The sequence below is a fragment of the Paramisgurnus dabryanus genome, chromosome 11 (assembly GCF_030506205.2).
Source record: "Paramisgurnus dabryanus chromosome 11, PD_genome_1.1, whole genome shotgun sequence".
Taxonomy (NCBI): Eukaryota; Metazoa; Chordata; class Actinopteri; order Cypriniformes; family Cobitidae; genus Paramisgurnus; species Paramisgurnus dabryanus.
Window position 1 is genome coordinate 1,003,629 of NC_133347.1, and position 21,951 is coordinate 1,025,579.

Below are 21,951 nucleotides of genomic sequence, written 5' to 3' on the forward strand. Positions count from 1 at the left end.
CTTTAAGAAACACGCTCCTGTTGCACGAGTCTGGTGTTTTTCCACTGTCTCCGTTATTACATGCGCTCCCCATATAAGACAGAAGTCGGGGGGAGAGGGAGTCAAAATTATATGCGTTGCTTGTCACCTCACCTCACTTCACCTCAGCACAAGAAGACAAAAGAAACATCAGAGGGACTTGAATAATAAATTTGCGTTGACAGGTGAGTGACACCTCAGCTTCGTATCTATACGTTTTTACAACTCGTTTATTGTGTGTGTGGAAAGTATATTGACTCTCCTTTTAAAAGAAAGACTTTTAAATTATATAACAAACATTTTCCCATTCAGTAATTTTATTTTTATAGTAAAGATATTTTATAAATAATATGTAGAACGGTTTCTGACATGCATCACACGCCAATAAGTGCTCTCGTCGGATTTTTCGAGCTGAGTGTCATTAAATATTAAATGTAGTGTTTTTGTTTTATTAATTTAAAATGATTTATCGACATTGGTTAAGAGTGTGCTTGTAAGTTAACATATCTCAATTAAAGGCGATAGCAGTCACGTGACGACCACCAGAGCGTCATTTGTATTGCTTAGACAACATATAGGTTCATGTGCATTTATTCTGCATGTAAACAATGACACCATTGGACACAATCCTGTCATGTGGTTACAATGTAGGTTAATGGGACACGGCTGGGATTTGAACTTCTCATCTTGCACAATGATGCTCTGATGGATGTGCATTAGGGAAAAAGCATGTTAAGAAATTAAATGGCTTGTTTGAGGCGTGCCCGCGCGCGCAGTTTTTTATTATTGAATGTGCAATGGATGTGGATGGCATGCATCAGGTTTAATTTTTGATACCAGACAGATTTAGTTTCTCATGCATGCCGTTAGATGACCTTGGAGTACATTTCAAATTGTTTTTTATCCTTTGTGGCACCACTGAAACTCAGAGAAAGAAAGAAACAACACAAACTGATTTTGTATCGTAAAGGCACACAAAGATGGCAAAAGTTTTTTTTTCTACATTTATAAAGAACCAGACAATAATGAACATACAATTGGTATGACCTTCTATTATAGATAAAGACATTAGATTAGACTCTGCTGAAGATCTATTTGCTTACATGATTGTTATTTTGTCTGCCTTTCGATTGTAAAAGAACAACAAAGCATATATTCATCAATTTCATAAATCCAACATTGTGCTTTTCATTGTACACTAGTATATAGGGTGTAAGCTATTACCTCAGTTGCCCTAGCTGAATGAAGATGCTCAAATGCAAACCCACTAAATGCCACCTCTGTCAAATATGAGATAATAATGATATCAATCAAATGCTCTCGGCACGTATTATACCTCCATCAAATACTTTTGCTTCGAATCCGCTTAATGTTGGCAGAATCCTTTTAAAAAATACTCACAAGAAAACATGTAAGACTCAGCAGGGCATGTACACCAAAGGGAAAGGGTAGCGTGCCGTGCACACCAAAGCGTTTACCCCGGCGGCCGGCGTATGTTTTAATTGTTTTTAATGGAAGCACAGCGCATTTAAAAAAGCCAGCAGCTGGCGGGTTCTGTCCGTATTGAATACCGGCACTCGACATTTTTTTCACGTTCAGCATTGAGCGCCGAGAGTTGAAAAATTTTCAACTTTGGGTGTAACGCTCAGCTCATCAATGTCACTTTTCACTCGGCGTCCAATCACAGTGGAGGGGGGTGGGACAAAATTACAACAACCAACCTGCACATCACTAAACGACTGATAAACAAAGCAAAAGTATAATATCAACGATGCGCCGGTTGGTTGTTGTAATATTTGTCCCTCCCCTCCTCCACTGTGATTTGATGGCCGAGTGAAAAGTGACTTTGACAAGCCGAACGTTAACTTTCAACTCTGACCCCATGAAAAAAACCCGCCAGCTGCTGGCATTTTTGAAAAGCATCACGCTTCCATTGGAAAAAATGTAAATGCACTGGTGTGCACTCTGACTTAGACGGCTTTGCATCTGAGCTTTTCATATGCAGACAATAGTTGCAGGTGTCTTCTGATACTTCGTAATGGCTCATTTATTTGGCTTACTACATGTTTATAGCTATCATTATTTAGTATTTATCTATATCAAGGCTATTCAGAAGTCTTTTGTTTGTTCAGAAGGTTTATTTACAAGGTCATTAAGTTGGGGTCAAGGTCTAACAACATGATGAATGATGATGGTTAATATACACTGAGCTGTGACCCTAAAGAAAGATCAGGTAGAAGTTTGCTCATGGCCACAACATCATTTTGGGACAAAATGCATTTAACCTGGTAGGACATTAGTATTTTGAATCGGCCAATTAACACTCCAATTAATCAGAGTTTATTGGCTGGTTTATTTCACAATAAATTATGACACACTGCTTTCTAGATAAGATAAGATGAACAATATTGTGATTTAATGGCAGGTCGGAATCTAATGTCGGGGGGGGAGGCTACGCAACAATGTGATTTATATGTTTACATGTGTAGGGTTTATTTTGTGAAACTAGTATGATGTGGTGTGTCCAAACCAGGGGTTCTCCACCTTTTTCAATTTAAGGTCCCCCAATTGTCCAGAACAAAATTTGAATGACTCGCACTCATAATTTTTTCCCAATTAAATACACTAGACAGATTGCATATTCTTTAAAATATCCAAACACTAAGAAAATCTTGATTTTTAGTTGATTAAGCTTATTTAAATTTTGTTTAGTCTTATTCTGAATAATTTTAGGTCATCTTGAGGCCCAGTTGGAAAATTATTGAGCCTTCATGGGCTCCGGCCCCCTGGCTGAGAAACACAGGTCTGAACCTTATAAGAGGAATGAAATAAGATAACTTGATGAAAAATGCATAAGTTGTTAATTACTCTTGTTCTGACCTCTAACTGTTGAAAATAAAGGGACAGGCATATATACAGAGACAGAGGTTCCGGCTAACTGGGGCATGTGAGGTAGTTTATCAGTTTCAGTGTTAAAGCCGTCAGTGTTGGTTTCAAACAGGATATCAAAATGGAGAACAGACATCTCAGCTTCTCATTTCTCATTTTAACTCGACTCTTACTCAGGTACATTAAATGCTGCCTGGTTGAGAAAGTATACTGTGGATACTGAGGTAATACCATTACAAAGTGAATTTACTTTTGAATTGTACTCATGTCGTCTAAAATAACAACATTTCTGAACATAGTCAAAGTGAAACTTTTTTTAAATCTCTTACAAATGTGTCACCTTCACATTAGACCATGCCACAAAAAAACATTTCACCATATTCCACGACATTAACTCATTTTTTTAAGTTGTCTGCCAGCATTTTTTGTGATTTTCTTCTTTAAAAATATATAAGCATTCAGATATATCAAATGAAAGATCAGACCCTCTGCTTTCAAACAAACAAACAAACAAAACAGGAAAAAAACTTTTCATCCCATCTTCATTTGTTCTCTTTTTATCACCTTTCACATATGGGTAAAAATACCAAATTTTTAGCAAAAAAGCTGAAATATTGCATTTTTGTAAAGGAATTTTGTTAGATATCAGATTCAGAACGATTATCAAAACATACACAGAGTTTAAAATGTTGTTAAATTAGCTTCATTTTTTTATAAAAAGGGTAAGAGCACCATCTAGTGGATAAAAGCAGAATTGCAGATTACCGTTAAAATTCGTCAGGAAAGCGTCATTGGCAGGGAAATGTTTTCTCTAAAGCCCGGTGCACACTGTGAGATTTCAGCCACTATTTAGCTGTCTGGGACAAATTTTGAAATCCTAAAAGATTCCTGGAATCCTAGGTTAAAATCTGCCGTCTTTGATTGATAGTTTGACATGTTCACAGACAGCCGATTAATGACCGTTGTGATCAAAATTATCCTCCGACAAAATTCTGGTGGTGTCGAAATTTTGAGACACAATTCTGCTGTGTGACATCTCCCTACGCAAACCAGCAGATCAAGAACCAATCGAAGCACAGAACCCGATGACACAATTAGTGCGACAACAAACAAACCAACGCAGACAAATGTCGAAAAGAGCCAGGTGGACATACGCTCTGGAAATACAAATGCCAGATAATTGTCTCCTTCGTTTTTTTTCTATTTATCCTTGAGACAAGTCATGATTAAAATGAAGGCTAGATTTTCTTTCGGTTTGCTTTGTTCGCCCAGCCGTCGCCCGATAGATGACGTAAAATTACAGACGCGTTTGACGTGCTTATATGACAGTGTGGATGTAATTTTATTTTAATGGAATAAAAATGTCAAAAGATACTTTAATACTTCGAAAAATATGAAAATATGCTGTTCCGAAATATTATGCAATGAAAAAAGATCTTTCTAAAGACAAAAAGTGCATTATCTTAAAAAAAGCAAATTACTTCCTATAACAATTTATATTTATCTAAACAGAAATTATTCAACTGTTATAAAGATTTAAAGTGATTAAATTTTTTTATGCCCATATGAATGAAAATAGTCAGTGTTGCTTTTTGCAGCATGAGATGGTGTATTATCCTCCATGAAAGTACATTTATTTCAGTTAACATGATTCACTTTATATCCCGTTGTGAAAAAACATATTTTTAGGAACTCTGCATATCTTCTAGATGTCATTTTGACCCCCTGAGGGACCCTAAAGGGACCTAAAATCTTACTTCCCAATAAGCCCAAATCATTACTTTGCCACCTCTTCCTAATGTTACAGTCGTTTAATTACATTATTCAGTGTATTATGGCATGTCAATGAATAAAACTGTGTGAAAATAGTCTTGTATTCTGAGCTCACAGCAAATGTTTCATGTTTGCATGTTTTGGTTTGTGGACAGGGGTAGAGACACCAGCAGGTATTAAAACATGTTTGCTTCTTAACAGTGCCTTTTTATTGCTGCCTTTTCCTAATATTTTCCTAAAAAATATATTTAAAAAAGTCTTTATATAGTCAAATCTTTCTGAACTGTGAATTTCAACAAACCAAAACATGCCAACATGAAACATTTGCTGTGAGCTCAGACTGTAACATTAGGAAGAGGTGGCATAGTAATGATTTGGGCTTATTGGGAAGTAAGATTTTAGGTCCCTTTAGGGTTCCTCAGGGGGTCAAAATGACATCTAGAAGATATGCAGAGTTCCTAAAAATATGTTTTTCACAATGGGATATAAAGTGAATCATGTTAACTGAGATAAATGTACTTTCATGGAGGAGAATACACCATCTCATGCTGTGAAAAGCATCACTGACTATTTTCATTCATATGGGCATAAAAAAATTAAGAACCACCATCATCCTCTGACCTTAGTCCTATTTAAGAGGCCTGTGGAGCATCATTATATAAAAGATCTGTAAGGTGGACAGCACTATAATTCAAAACAACAACTTAGGGATGCAATACTAGCGTCTACAAGTGAAATAAAAACAAAAAACCTATACTTGTATACTTACAAGTTTAATGAATGGGAGAGTTAAAGTCATGTCAAAGATATGCTCCTTTTGTTCTTATGTAACTTGTGTAAATACATTATTTATTTTACATTGTGTTTGTTTTTGTGTCCATGCAGCACATTTGACAGATTATGATGGTTTTTAGATCATTTTAATCCATGATATCATTATATATTTGGCTATGCATTCTGCATAATAATTTGAAACAGCACATTTTGCATATTTTGCAAAGTATTAAAATATCTTTTGACATTTTTATTTCATTTAAATAGAATAACATCCACACTGTCATATAAATGCTGAGGGTGAAATTAAATTTGTAAACTTACTGACAGTATTGAAAATATAAACAAAAATGGCATGTGCATAATAATTTTGAACGCGTGTATATGTAACTTTTTGAAGTATTAATATCATTCAGTGGCAAACCGTTGCGACATATATTGCGGTGTATTGCACGTTAGTGGCATTCCGGTAGCTTTGATATATATATATATATATATATATATATATATATATATATATATATATATATATATATATATATATATATATATATATATATATATATATATATATATTGCTGCCCTATGCAAACTGCATTTGTTTGTTTCTTGAAAGTGTTTATGTACACTGTAAAAAATACTTTGCTGCCTTAAAATTTTTGTTGAATCAACTTGGATTTACAAGTCATTTCAACTTACTATTATTTATCTTGACTAGAGATGAGTTGTTATAACTACAGGTGAGTTGTTATAACTTATAAATTTAAGTTGACTTTTCTCAACTATATTTTATAAGTTGTGACAACTAATTACTGTTGACATGACTTGTAAATCTGAGTTGATTTAACAAAGAATTTTAAGGCAGCAAAGTTTTTTTTACAGTGTATGAATTCTGCTGAAGTTGTAGTCTTTGTTTTACTAATTGTTTCAGGCATGAACTGTCTGGTGAAATTTATAGATATTTTGAACTCATTAAACTTTTTTTGTGACACTGTAATAAATCTTATTCTACCATATAAAGACTATCCAGATCATTGACACACACCTCTTTCTTTTTCGTTCGCAGTATGGCACAGAAGGAAAAGCTGCAGTGTCTTAAAGATTTCCATAAAGACACGTTGAAGCCGTCTCCAGGTAAAAGTCCCGGGACGCGTCCAGAAGACGAGGCGGATGGAAAGCCACCACAGCGGGAGAAGTGGGCCAGTAAGATGGATTTCGTGCTCTCTGTGGCCGGAGGTTTCGTAGGTTTGGGGAACGTTTGGCGTTTCCCGTACCTCTGCTACAAGAATGGCGGAGGTGAGCGTGTTTGTGGTTAAGTGTGTAAAAATATGCATGTGTTTCTTTGTTCCTTTAATGTACTGATGATGTTACACTTGACTTACCTTGTGTTTGTTTATTTCAGGTGCATTTCTCATCCCCTACTTCATATTTCTGTTTGGTGGTGGTCTGCCTGTCTTCTTTCTGGAGGTGGCACTTGGTCAGTTCACTTCTGAGGGAGGAATCACCTGTTGGGAGAAACTGTGCCCTATTTTCACTGGTAAGAGAAATAGATAAATCAAAAGAGGCAAGAGTAAGACAGGTTAGCTTTTAATATATTTAATGGCTTTTCTGTCGAAGATCCTTTTAATCTATTTGCCGTGATCATATTTTATTCCTCTTTCGGCTCTCATGCCAGCCCAGCACTGTTACTGCAATTTACTTTGAGTTAAAGTCAGTGCATTCAAACCATGCATCCCAAATCACATACTGTGACAGTAGGTACTGAATTAGATAAAGTACCTACTCATCGACTGTTAAAGGGAAATGAAAATTTGACTTTTTCCATGTTTCATCAACCCAGTAACTTAGATCAACTCCTTCTTTTTCTTTGTTGGATAAAAATGAATACTATGAATTCAGACATACGCCTCGCCTACTGCTTTAGGCACAGCATTAAACTTAGACAAGAAAGCCAAAAAACTATGTTCAATAAAATAATAAAATCAGCAATTGTATCTGACAACAATGCTGTTCGTAAATTGTGTTTCTTTTGGTCAAATAATACTTTTTTGTTTTGAATAATTTGTCTCATTTCCCTTGTGTACACGTTATAAATGTCTAAGCATGCAATAGATACATAATTAGTTATGGATGGATGCTACAACAACACCATTTTGCAGCAATATAGACAAAACATTTTTTTGTTTAGTTTCATCACAAATTCCGCAGACGAGCGATCAAGTCCGATTGGCTGACAGGTCGGCTTGTTACATGCATCTTCAGTGTGACCTGTTTTCAGCATCCGCTGCGGTTGCTAGGCAACGCTGGAAGATGCCTTGTTCTTTTCAAACGTGCCTTTGTGTTCTGATACGATTGGTCTGCTCCTTCTTTCTCCGACTGGATTGTCTAGTGCGATACGAGTCATTTATACACACGTGCATGGACACGCACGCTATATGTGCGTTTAATTCCTCATCATTTGTTTGCACTGCACTTCTCCAGAGCACATTCACGCTCTGACTAACACCCTAAATCTGGCACTCGTCTCTGCTCCACATTTGGACGTGTGTTCTGATCGCCATGGCAACAGCTGTGAGGGGTGACTGAGATGGGATCTTCTTTAGTGCTGCTCAAAGATACAGTAGTCAGATCAGGAGTCCAATATAGTCATATCTGATTATACTTTTAATATTAAATCTTTCTGGCGTCTGACCTCTGTAATCACACACATGGCTCCAGGACTACGTTATATTTAGTATGTATGGTATAGATAATTGATATTTCTTGATACTGTGTAAACTATATCCCCTTCAACTGAGTAATTTTGTTCTTAGACTTAATGACAGCTGATGATTCTCTCTTAAACACAAACACAGGCCATGTCAAGGTTCCAGCATTAGCAGGCCAATGGAGAAGAAGATTTTTAGTCATAAGTTTTATGAAACACTTGATTGGTGCTTTTCCATCCTTCTGCTTTCAACTTGACAGTCTTGCTTCAAATGATGTGAAAATCACCTGTTGTTTCCTGGAAGAAAGACAGTCATGAACAACATGAGGCCAAATAATGAGACACAAACACACACTCATATATCTGTTCCTGCAGAGTCACAAATCCCCTGTTTCCATGGGCACACAGACACTAACACACATCGATACACACGCACGCACACACACACACACACACTCACACACACACACACACACACACACACACACACACACACACACACACACACACACACACACACACACACACACACACACACACACACACACACACACACACACGCACGGACACACAAACACACACTTTGACAATGACACACACACGCTTACACACAAACACACACAGACACTAACAGACAGACACTAACACTTACAGACATGCACAGAAACACACAATGAGAGACACACACTTTCACAAAGATACTTGTTTACACACAAACACACATAGACACTAACACACAGACACACACACACTTTGACGGAGACACACACTTACACACAAATACACATAGCCACTAACACACATACTAACACTTACAGACATGCACATAAACAAACAATGAGAGACACACACACACACACTTCTACAAAGACACACGTTTACACACAAACACACCTAGACAATAACACACAGACACACAAACACACACTTTGACAGACACAGACACACAAAAACTTACACACAAATACACATAGACACTAACTGACAGACACTAACACTTACAGACATGACCAGAAACACACAATGAGAGACACACACACTTTCACAAAGACACACTTTTACACACAAACACACATAGACAATAATATACAGACACACAAACACACACTTTGACAGAGACACACACTTACACACAAACAAACACACACATAGACTAACACTTAAAGAAATGCACACAAACACACAATGAAAGACAACACTTTTACAGAGACACAACAAACAAATACACATAGACACTAACACACAGACACTAACACTTACAGAAATGCACACAAACACACAATGAGAGACACACACTTTCACAGAGACACAAGTTTACACACAAACACACATAGACACTAACACACAGACACACAAATACACACTTTGAGAGAGAAAAAAACACACACAAACACTTACACACAGACACTAACACTTAACAGACATGCACATAAACACACAATGAGAGACACACACTTTGACAGAGACACACAAACGCTTACACACAAACACACATAGACACTAACAGACAGACACTAACACTTACAGACATGCACAGAAACACACAATGAGAGACACACACTTTGACAGAGACACACAAACGCTTACACACATAGACACTAACACACAGACACACAAATACACACTTTGAGAGAGACAAAAACACACACAAACACTTACACACAGACACTAACACTTAACAGACATGCACACAAACACACAATGAGAGACACACTTTGACAGAGACACACAAACGCTTACACACAAACACACATAGACACTAACAGACAGACACTAACACTTACAGACATGCACAGAAACACACAATGAGAGACACACACACTTTCACAAAGACACACGTTTACACACAAACACACATAGACAATAACACACAGAAACACAAACACACACTTTGACAGACACAGACACACACACACACTTACACAAAAACACATAGACACTAACAGACAGACACTAACACTTATAGACATGCACAGAAACACACAATGAGAGACACACACCCTTTCACAAAGACACACGTTTACACACAAACACACATAGACAATAACACACAGACACACAAACACACGCTTTGAGAGAGACAAAACACACACAAACACTAACACACAGACACTAACACTTACAGACATGCACACAAACACAATGAGAGACACACACTTTCACAGAGACACACATGCTTACACACAAACACACATAGACACTAAAACACAGACACACAAACACACACACACACACTTTGAGAGAGACACAAACACACACAGACACTAACCCTTAACTGACATGCACACAAACACACAATGAGAGACACACACTTTGAGAGAGACACACACGCTTAAACACAAACACACGCTTAAACACAAACACACATTAACACTAACACACAGACACTAACACTTACTTTGACAGAGACACACACAGACACTATCTTACAGACATGCACACAAACACACAATGCAAGACACACACTTTTACAGAGACACACGTTTACACCCAAACACACACAGACACTAACACTTACAGACATGCACAGAAACACACAATGAGAGACACACACTTTGACAGAGACACACAAACGCTTACACACATAGACACTAACACACAGACACACAAATACACACTTTGAGAGAGACAAAAACACACACAAACACTTACACACAGACACTAACACTTAACAGACATGCACACAAACACACAATGAGAGACACACTTTGACAGAGACACACAAACGCTTACACACAAACACACATAGACACTAACAGACAGACACTAACACTTACAGACATGCACAGAAACACACAATGAGAGACACACACACTTTCACAAAGACACACGTTTACACACAAACACACATAGACAATAACACACAGAAACACAAACACACACTTTGACAGACACAGACACACACACACACTTACACAAAAACACATAGACACTAACAGACAGACACTAACACTTATAGACATGCACAGAAACACACAATGAGAGACACACACCCTTTCACAAAGACACACGTTTACACACAAACACACATAGACAATAACACACAGACACACAAACACACGCTTTGAGAGAGACAAAACACACACAAACACTAACACACAGACACTAACACTTACAGACATGCACACAAACACAATGAGAGACACACACTTTCACAGAGACACACATGCTTACACACAAACACACATAGACACTAAAACACAGACACACAAACACACACACACACTTTGAGAGAGACACAAACACACACAGACACTAACCCTTAACTGACATGCACACAAACACACAATGAGAGACACACACTTTGAGAGAGACACACACGCTTAAACACAAACACACGCTTAAACACAAACACACATTAACACTAACACACAGACACTAACACTTACTTTGACAGAGACACACACAGACACTATCTTACAGACATGCACACAAACACACAATGCAAGACACACACTTTTACAGAGACACACGTTTACACCCAAACACACACAGACACTAACACTTACAGAAATTCACACAAACACACAAAGAGAGACACACACTTACACCCAAACACACACAGACACTAACACTTACAGACATGCACACAAACACACAATGAGAGACACACACTTCAACAGAGACACAAGTTTACACACACAGACACTAACACTTACAGAAATGCACACAAACACACAACGAGAGACACACACTTCAACAGAGACACAAGTTTACACACAAACACACATAGACACTAACACACAGACACACAATGAGAGACACACAGTTTCACAGAGACACAAGTTTACAAACAAACACACACAGACACACACACAAACACAAACACAAACATACAGTTTCAGACTCAACATTTCACCACAGACAGATACTTATGCACAGACATACCACACACACACACACACACACACACACACACACACACACACACACACACACACACACACACACACACACACACACACACACACACACACACACACACACACACACACAAACACGCACGCACACACACACACACACACACACACACACACAAACAAGTTTTGCATTTTACTGTCAGCTGTCACTGATCTCCGGCACCACAGGATGAGTTTGTGGTACATTGTGTTAATCATAGCACTAGCGTTCAGCCTTTCATCTGCACTCAACCTTAAAAAAAAAAACACTAAAAATAAACCTGCAGATGAAGAGGTGTTGAAGTCAACAGATGAAGCTTTAGTTGTGTGTTGACTCAGCAGGGTCCTTAGAGAGAAAATCATGACCCTTCTGATCTGTACATGATGACACAGACTGATACATACGCATATAAACTTAATACACTGTAAGTCGCTATGCATTTGAGAGACACTTGCAGATTAAAGGTATATTTGAGGTGGTTTGTGTGTTCCCTGGGAATCAAACCCATGATTTTGGATTAGTGCTAGATGTTACGTTGCCTTGTGTTAAGAGGAAACTTAAGTAGATAGGATTTTTGTCCTAAGCAAGAAATATTATTTGTCATACCCGTAATGAACATGGCATTTCTGACAGCAGTAATCTGTTTAAAGGTTTAGATTGGTAGTGTAACAATCTGAGCTGGTAATATGTTTAATGAGCCATTGTGCATTAAGTACCTGTGCCACATCTCTGGTTTCTCCATAGGGACTCTTAGCGTCAGTACAGCGCTTCAAATTGTTTAGATAACAAGTGCACAGCTTGAGAACAACTTAGTTGCTCACTCTTATCTAATTCATAATTTTCTTGTTTTCTCCGAGAGTCCACAGCTCAACAAAATGTCCATCTTTTCTGTTTCCATTGCATTAACATCTATGCATTTGGCAGATGCTTTTATCTAAAGTGACTTCAAAGTATGTGTGTTATTGAGAATTAAACCCATGACCTTTCTGCTGCTAATGCAATGCTTGACACTGTCAGAAGGAGGTATGTACCATTTATGTACAGATATGTATATATTTGGTGACATTATGTACATTTGAGGTACTAATATGCACAGTATTCTTTTCTTTTTTTTGACATTGTACAGAATTTTTTTCCATACAATGCAAAAAAACACGGATATGACATAAGCAACATTAAAATAAAAAATACATTTACAAGTTGACCCACCGTTGACCATCTTACATGCTTGTGACAGGGATTGGCTACGCCTCAGTGGTAATCGTGTCTCTGCTGAACGTCTACTACATTGTGATTCTGGCCTGGGGTCTGTACTACCTGCTTCAGTGTTTTCAGCACGAGCTGCCCTGGGCTCGCTGCCGTCACAGCTGGAACACGGAGAACTGCGTGGAGGACACCGTCCGTAAAAACAAAACGCTGTGGCTCTCCGCCAACGCCGTCAACCTCACCTCACCCGTCACTGAATTCTGGGAGTAAGTATAAAGACGAGTGGATGCGTTGACCCGAGGGGTGTGTGTGTTCACCCGTACTAATCACTGTCGTCTGTAGGAGGAACGTCCTGAGCATATCTTCAGGGATTGATGAGGTCGGTGGGCTGAAGTGGGACCTGGCGCTCTGCCTGCTGGCCGTTTGGATCATCTGCTTCTTCTGCATATGGAAAGGAGTGAAATCCACCGGCAAGGTCAGCGAGAGATGTAGAAAAGCATTCATGTGCATAAACAAAACGTTTTGTAGAAACACATTGCATGAAGCCTTGGTTCTCTCGAGATGTTGTTATAGTATGTTTTATTACAGAAATAGATAGAACAACATTCAATTCAATTTCTTTTATATATAGCGCTTTTCACAATTATTTTATTGTTTCAAAGCAGCTTTGCATAAATAAAATTTAGAGAAAAAAATAAAAAATCAGAGGACAACAAAAGTAGGAAAAAGAACCCATAGGAAAAAAGTCCTAGTTGGGAGAAAAAAACCCTTGAGAGAGAAATAGACTTAGCTGATCCTATAGAAGATATACTATATATTAAATACTATTGGAAATTAAATTTTTTATTAAAAGTTAAAGGAAACAGTTGGTTATCACTGGGCAGACTTTGGCAATTCTGTAGTGATAAAAAATACTATATACGGTATTTTTAAGTACTATGTATAAAAAAATACTAGACTATAAGATTTAATAAGAATTAAAAAAATTAGAAATTAAATGGTTGGTTAATTTTATTGACACTACTGTATGAAATACATGAATTTGCTTGATTGCTTTACCTGAATTTAATATGCTCGCTCATGCACATTTGAATGTTTAAAAGTTTGAATTTACTATCGTGGACAAAACATATTTGTGCCAACATATTAACTTCTCTCATTAGAAAAGTAAAAAACACAAAAAAAATTTTATTTAAAATAAATTTATTTAATGAAAATATTTTAGAAATGAATGACTTGGACCAGTGAATGAAGATAAATCAGCTCATAAAAAATGAAAATTACTTCATATCTTTTTGATAAAATGACATAAGGACAATTTTACAAATTATAAGCAAAGAGTGGTTATTTTAAAGATGCTAGAATATAATATGCTTTTAGTCACAACAAAATTCCAATATTACATTTGTGTTATTGCATAGTTTTACTGAGTTTTAAAATGTAAAAAAATATAAATAAATGATGAGTAAGTGTTTCAAAACATTTGAATGATAATATAATAAAATGCATTCAGCACTTAAAAAAAATTCTTGTTAAAAATATGGCAAAAATCATTTTGGGCACAGCTGTCAAAAATTTAAGCTAAAAAGATAACAAAGACTTTGTAAAATAATCTGAAATGTTAAAAACATTTAAAAATAGCCAATAAGATTCAACTTGGTGTAGTATAGACGGTTTCAGCAGTAACAACATAAACACGCGGCTTTCGTGGTCATCACGTAACTTTCGGAAAACTCTGCAAAGAATAAATAACAACAGTAAACGTCCTTTTAACTCTTTCACCACCAGCGTTTTTAAAAAGAGTTGCCAGCCACCTGGTGGATAATAGCGGTATTGCGAAAAGACGGAAAATCTCGTCATTGGCAGGGAAGCGTTTTCTCTTAATTGACGAGATATCTCGTCAATGGCGGGGAAAGAGTTAAAATGGTTTATTTATATAACAAGCAAAATAAACAACATGTAGATTACATAGGAACCCAAAACATTTGTTATTTTCGACGAGGTATTTGTTTAAGAGTTTAGTTTCAGCAACTAGTCAGGGCTGGGTTTCCCGATAACGATTAAACTTAGCACGTAAGAGCGCTTTCTACGAGATCTATAACGAACATTAGTTGTTCATTTACGTGCGTTTCCCAAAGATGCACGTGAACCGATCGCTCACAGCTGGGTTTTAAGTGCTACTTACGAGTTGCTATCCGTTTGTCAAGTGCTGAAATGTCACCAATAATGACTCGAATTTGTAGCAGAAGCTTGTTTAGGCTAATGATCTTCAGCCGATGTGCACTAATATTTTTTATAATATTTTTTATTATTGTTTAATGACCTTTTAAATGTTTTAGAATTGTTCATAATGAAATATTCTTTTCCGTATTTAGTTAGGACTCGTTCCACTGCAAAATGCCTTCTGCCTTTTATCTTATAGTTTAGATTATTATTTGTTTTTTATTATCTATGTTTATTTATTATTAGGGATTATTGCATTGTACCGTAAATAGTTATTTTGTTTTTTTAATCAGACGCCATACCCTTCAAAAAAATTTTTTGTAGCCTAGATTAATTATAGCAGCAATTTGTAGGAACCATTTATCAATTTGCTAGTACGAACTTTTACCAAAATTGTACCAAATACGTTTTCCTTTATTAATTTATGTTTAGTCATTTAAATTGTATTTCTCGTTTGAATTTTAAATATATTATATTAAAGTAATTTAAACAAATAAATAAAGAAAACCCCAATAAATAAATATAGCCTACATTTAAAACATTACATTATCGTTATTGCAAGAGTGCAATTTGCTGGTTGTCCTGCAGGTGACCTTTTAACGCTGCTGTCTTACGATGCACTTATGAATGAACGATTACTCCAGACCACTCGTAGATCTACAATGATTTTCAAGTGCTACTTAAGCTACGAAGCATTTGGAAACCGGCCTGTAATTCTATGATGATTCATACAATCGTTTTTACGATCTACTTAGCCTTACGATGCTTTTGGGAAACCCGGCCCAGACCATTAAACAAACAGAAACTGGAAGTAAAGTTCGGACCAGACGCTTATTGCGTCACCGCACGTGTGCCCGATGAAACGATCTATAGGAGTTAAATTACAAACAATTTTCATGAAACTTCATATACACAGATTTGTGTTTATAAATGATGTCCAGCATTAATTTAGTTAAACTCTTTATGAAATAAAAATTGTGTTTTGAAGGTGTAAATACTTTAATTTTCTCAAACCTTCTCCGGTCCACAGGTGGTTTATTTCACAGCCACGTTTCCTTTCCTCATGTTGATTGTGCTGCTGGTTCGAGGTGTGACGCTGCCTGGTGCGGCTGAGGGCATCAAGTTTTACCTTTATCCTAATTTGACTCGTCTGCAGGACCCTGAGGTACCAAAAAAGAGAGAAAAATCTTTATAGGCTTTCATTTTTTAAAGCTAAATGTGATGACCTAAACACCTTCTGATTTCTGATCTCTCTCTCTCTCTCTCTCTCTCTCTCTCTCTCTCTCTCTCTCTCTCTCTCTCTCTCTCTCTCTCTCTCTCTCTCTCTCTCTCTCTCTCTCTCTCTCTCTCTCTCTCTCTCTCTCTCTCTCTCTCTCTCTCTCTAGGTTTGGATTGATGCTGGCACTCAGATATTTTTCTCTTATGCCATTTGTCTTGGTGCTATGACATCGCTGGGAAGTTACAACAAATACAAATATAACTGCTACAGGTTTGTGAAAATGTCTTTGACAACATAACATTGTAGTTTACTGTACGTACTAATTGATGCTTATAGTTGATGGTCAGCGTTCTGAAGTGAAATATTTTCTACTACCGATGATCAATTATTAGTTTAGAGTTTTGCTCTGCATGTATTTTTTAGGGATTGCATGCTACTCGGGTGTCTGAACAGTGGTACCAGCTTTGTGTCGGGCTTTGCCATCTTCTCTGTGCTGGGCTTCATGGCGCAGGAACAGGGCATAGCCATCGCTGATGTGGCCGAGTCAGGTAGGCCTACACAAGAAGAAACACTTTTAGGAATTATAACCAGGTTTATGTACACGTTTGCCTCAGTGATTTACAGTTTCCACTCTTATATGTTTTGTTTCTTTGGTTACAGTGTTTTAGTTCTTTGTTTGCACATGCCGTAACTTGTATCTTCCTCAGGTCCTGGTTTAGCCTTCATCGCGTACCCGAAGGCCGTTACTATGATGCCACTGCCAACGGTCTGGGCGATACTTTTTTTCATAATGCTTCTGCTGCTGGGCCTAGACAGTCAGGTTAGATCACAACATAAATATTGTACAATAATAAAAAAACACTTTTGATCAAATACTCTTTATAGTTTTTTACAATTACATTTCTAGCCAAAACAACTTACAGTGCAATATTTGGGAATCGAACCTATAACCTTTACACTGCAAATGCAATGCTCTATCAATTGATATTCATTGTAAATAATAATTATATTGATTAATCAATGGTATATTAATAATATAAATAAAATAGATCTACTTATAATGTATTGCAAATAGACTATTAATATAATGTGCACAATACCGTAAGGTGTAATTACAAAATGTGCCACATTTGAGACTGAATTGTAGACAAACTGATGTATGCACACCGCATATAAAATTTTATTTGAATGTAGCAGCATTTAATGCAAACATATGTTTACAAACATGGCAACTAAAACAAAAAGCAGTTTTTTTCTTTTTACTTCTCTAATAAATGTCCTGAGCTATGAAAGCGCCACAACTGTGCCGTAAAATGTTCATCCGACGGTGTGACATACGAGCGTGTGGTGTTGAATTGGAAGATTGCAAAAATTGAGAGAGTTAAGCCAGCAGATCATAACTTTACAGCATACTGCTCAACTTGATATGAAACATCATCTCTTACTGCGGCCGTGAACCAGCGCTGAAGGATTCGGTCTATATATTTAGGGCTTCCTCCCACAAACACACCCGCACACACGCTTCACGAGACGCTAAAGTTATTCCAGTCTCATATGACTTACTTAAAAGCCAACATGTGCCGGATCACATTACTGTTGACGTGTGTGCGCGTACTAAACACAAACATAGACACACACACTCAGGTGTGCCATAAAAGACACCTATCATTGATGTAAAGGTCTCTTCATATCTTTACTTTTTTTAGGGGAGACGTTATTTAATTACAGTAATTTATTGCTTGGTAATGAATATCACCCAAAACTGACTTTATAGGGAGGCACTGAAGCACAAAGGTCATGGGTTTAAATCCGACAGAACACTTAGATTGATCTAATGTATACTACAAATGCACAGTACTGTAAGTTGCTTTGAATAAAATCGTCTGTCAAATGTATAATTTTTTTTTTTTTGACTGCGGTGTTCAACTGTTATGCTTTCAAAGTGTACTACACTGCTTTTAATAAAAGCACCTGCTACAGTAAATAACCGCATAAAGATTAAATCGGTGACATCATGTTTGTGTGTGTGTGTGTTATGTCATCATCAGTTTGTAGAAGTGGAGGGTCAGATCACATCTCTGGTTGATCTGTACCCATCCCTCCTAAGGAAGGGATACCGGAGAGAAATCTTCATCGCTGTTATCTGCGTCATCAGTTATGTGCTGGGACTCACCATGGTCACTAAAGTAAGAAACGGCAGGAGAGAAAAACGTTTTGTTTTGTTTTTCCTGCAGTGTTTGAACGCTTAACGTTCCTGTGTGCTTCTTAGGGTGGCATGTACGTCTTTCAGCTGTTTGACTACTACGCGGCCAGCGGTGTTTGCCTTCTCTGGGTTGCATTCTTTGAATGTGTTGCAGTAGCCTGGGTTTACGGTAAGCGTGCACTGTTGGACAAATAATGGTTTTTAATAGCCAATGCTGATAATGTACCGTCAGCTGGTTATTTTTAAAAAATGTGTATGTGAAGCACGGGGGTCATATGCATTAGTAATATTATGGATTAGTTGTTTTTGCAATGGTATATTAACCATATACAATTATTTTTATTTCTCATTCTTTTGTTAGAATATAATCAGAAAATACAGGATATTAAACAGAATAAAGTGTCAAGTATTTAGTGTGTTCTCCTCTTATATTTGAGCAATAGCAGAAACCTGCAGACTCTCTTAAACCTAAATTAAATTAAATCCTAATTTCTAATTTAAATCGATGACTTCAGGACTTCAGTCTCCTCAAATTAGTTCAAGGTGTGTTTAGTGCCAACGTTATAAAAAGAGAAAAGTTGGATCAACTTAATTTTTTATGTCACCAACTGAAGTATTTTTATTTAAAGTATTTTTCACTTAAACATATAAATTGAATTCAAGTAATTTTCCAACTTTTGAAGTGAAGAGAGATCACACTAAATACATTGTAAAAAAATTAATCAACTTGAATTTACAATTAATTTCTATTTTTTTAACTAGTAAGGAGTAGTTATAAATTATAAAAATTAAGTTGAATTAGCTAGTTATTTTAACTTTATATTTAATAGCAACTTGTCACTAGTAAAGAAAATTGAAAATAACTGCAATTTCAAGTAATTAAACAAAATAAATACTGACTTTTGCCACACTGTAATAAAAGATTTGTTGGTTCAACTTAGTAAGTAAGTTACCTGGTTGCCTTAAAGTTTTGAGTTAATTTAACTTAAAATATAAGTTTACTTGTCAACTAATATTTTTAAGTTAAACCAACTTTTTTACAGTTAAAAAGCAGCCATTTAATCTAAAACATTGTGTTTTTTAAAAAAAAAAGTTTTTTGTCCAACACTACAAATTCACAAACATAAGAATGAAAATAAGAACAAATTCATGCAATAAAAAAATCATTGCTGCCTTAAATTTGTTGAATTAACTCAGATTTACAAGTCATTTCAACTTACTATTATTTATCTTGACTAGAAATTAGTTGTTATAACTTATAAAATAAACCTGAAATGTGTCAACTTCATTTTAGAAGTTGTAACTCATCTCTTGTCAAGATAAATAATAGTAAGTTGAAATGACTTAATTAAATAAATTTATGGCAGTAAATAATTTTTTTACAGTGTGTGCGTACGCACGTGTTGTGAATTATGAGGAAAGTTCATGAGAAGTTCAAATGTGTTTATAAATACGAAAAACGTACGGAATTATTATTGACAGAAGTGCTGTTTAGCGGCTTTTGCATCCAAGCTTCTCGTATGCACATCTGTATGCTGCTCTATACTATAGTAAAAGATTGCTTATCTTTGTTTACTGCATAAATACTGATATGCATATGTAGTGTCACTGTTAACATCACTGTTTGTCTTGAATTAATCTTCACTGTAAAACATTTGCTGTAATTATGCAGCTGGTTGCCAGTAACTTACTGTAAAAGATAAAGACTGAAAATGTTTCATGTTCATTAAACAAACTGTTGCCAGTAAATAACATAAATGTAAAATCAACAGTAAGTTACTGGCAGCTAATTGCCAGTAATACCCAGTAATACTGTAATTTCTACAGACATTTTTCTTATTTAGTTTTACATAATCACATCAGAAGTGTGGGTTTATTTCACATCACTCTTTCAGTAATGAGTTGTCCCACATGAATCTTTCCCTCACATGTTCAGCATGAAGAACTGTTTTGAAAATCTGCACAATTCTGTGGAAATGTTTATCTGCAGTATTTAAGGCTCTAAAATGCTAACTACGAATACACACTTCGCAAAACCTCAAATTGTTTAAATATCAAGACGTATAGCATGTGAGACTGTATTTGAAATCCAGTCTCATAATCCAAAGATGAAATTTAGAGAATCAAAGTTTGATTTCACATTTATATTTAACCTTAGTCAATATTTAAGATATCAGGATATTTTTACAAAATTATCTTTACATTATGTAGGATGATTGTATGAATCAGAGAAAAAGATAAGCTGGGTTTTCATATTTCATCTTTTTGTCAGTGTATAAACTATGTATTTGCTTGCAGGGGCTGATAATTTCTATGATGCTATAGAGGACATGATTGGCTACAGACCCAATGGTTGGATGAAGTGGAGCTGGATGCTGATAACGCCGGTCCTCTGTGTGGTAAGCGTGTCTGAATGTGTGTTTTGGATCAGTCATTTACATTTGGTGTCCAAAGTCATATTTTTTCTGCTTTTTTCAAATGCTTAATTATTTTAATAATCATTGTCATGGATCACAAGATGTGACAGGCCACAACAATATCATATTTTCTATTAAAAGTGTCTTATATAGCTGAAAATCATGACTTACCTACAGAAAATATTTTATTGCAATGGCCTGTCACATCTTGTGATCCATGACAACGAGTACCAAATTATTAAAATAATTTAAAATATAACCATTTAAGACTTTGGACACCAAATGTACATGCAATAACATAATCATCCATATGAGCAGCCTGTGGATCAGTTTGTAATGTGTTTTCAACTTTCTTCATTAGGGTTGTTTCGTCTTTTCAGTGGTGAAATACAAGCCACTGACCTATAACAAGCTTTATGAGTATCCTGATTGGTCGATTGGATTGGGTTGGACTCTTGCACTGACTTCTATGATTTGCATCCCGATGATGGTCGTCATTAAAATCATTCAATCAGACGGCTCCCTGATAGAGGTGAGATGAAAATAATTCATTTGTAAATAAATGTTGCTACATGATGACCTTTAAAGGGATATAGAGCTTAACAAACACAACTTACCAGGT

The 21,951-nt window shown here is 36.2% G+C and overlaps 1 protein-coding gene across 1 annotated transcript in view; it reads left to right on the top strand.

Annotated features, from left to right (window-relative positions):
* slc6a6a (solute carrier family 6 member 6a) overlaps positions 1–21,951 on the top strand; it is a 24,368-nt gene continuing 2,417 nt past the window's right edge. Inside the window, exons 1-13 of the mRNA XM_065248183.1 lie at positions 1–203; positions 6,521–6,750; positions 6,857–6,991; positions 13,299–13,533; positions 13,610–13,742; positions 16,521–16,655; positions 16,876–16,979; positions 17,133–17,257; positions 17,417–17,529; positions 18,758–18,895; positions 18,979–19,081; positions 21,211–21,311; positions 21,691–21,861. Coding sequence (XP_065104255.1) covers positions 6,522–6,750; positions 6,857–6,991; positions 13,299–13,533; positions 13,610–13,742; positions 16,521–16,655; positions 16,876–16,979; positions 17,133–17,257; positions 17,417–17,529; positions 18,758–18,895; positions 18,979–19,081; positions 21,211–21,311; positions 21,691–21,861 — 1,722 coding nt within the window. The 5' untranslated portion in view covers positions 1–203; position 6,521. The remainder of the gene's footprint in view (positions 204–6,520; positions 6,751–6,856; positions 6,992–13,298; positions 13,534–13,609; positions 13,743–16,520; positions 16,656–16,875; positions 16,980–17,132; positions 17,258–17,416; positions 17,530–18,757; positions 18,896–18,978; positions 19,082–21,210; positions 21,312–21,690; positions 21,862–21,951) is intronic.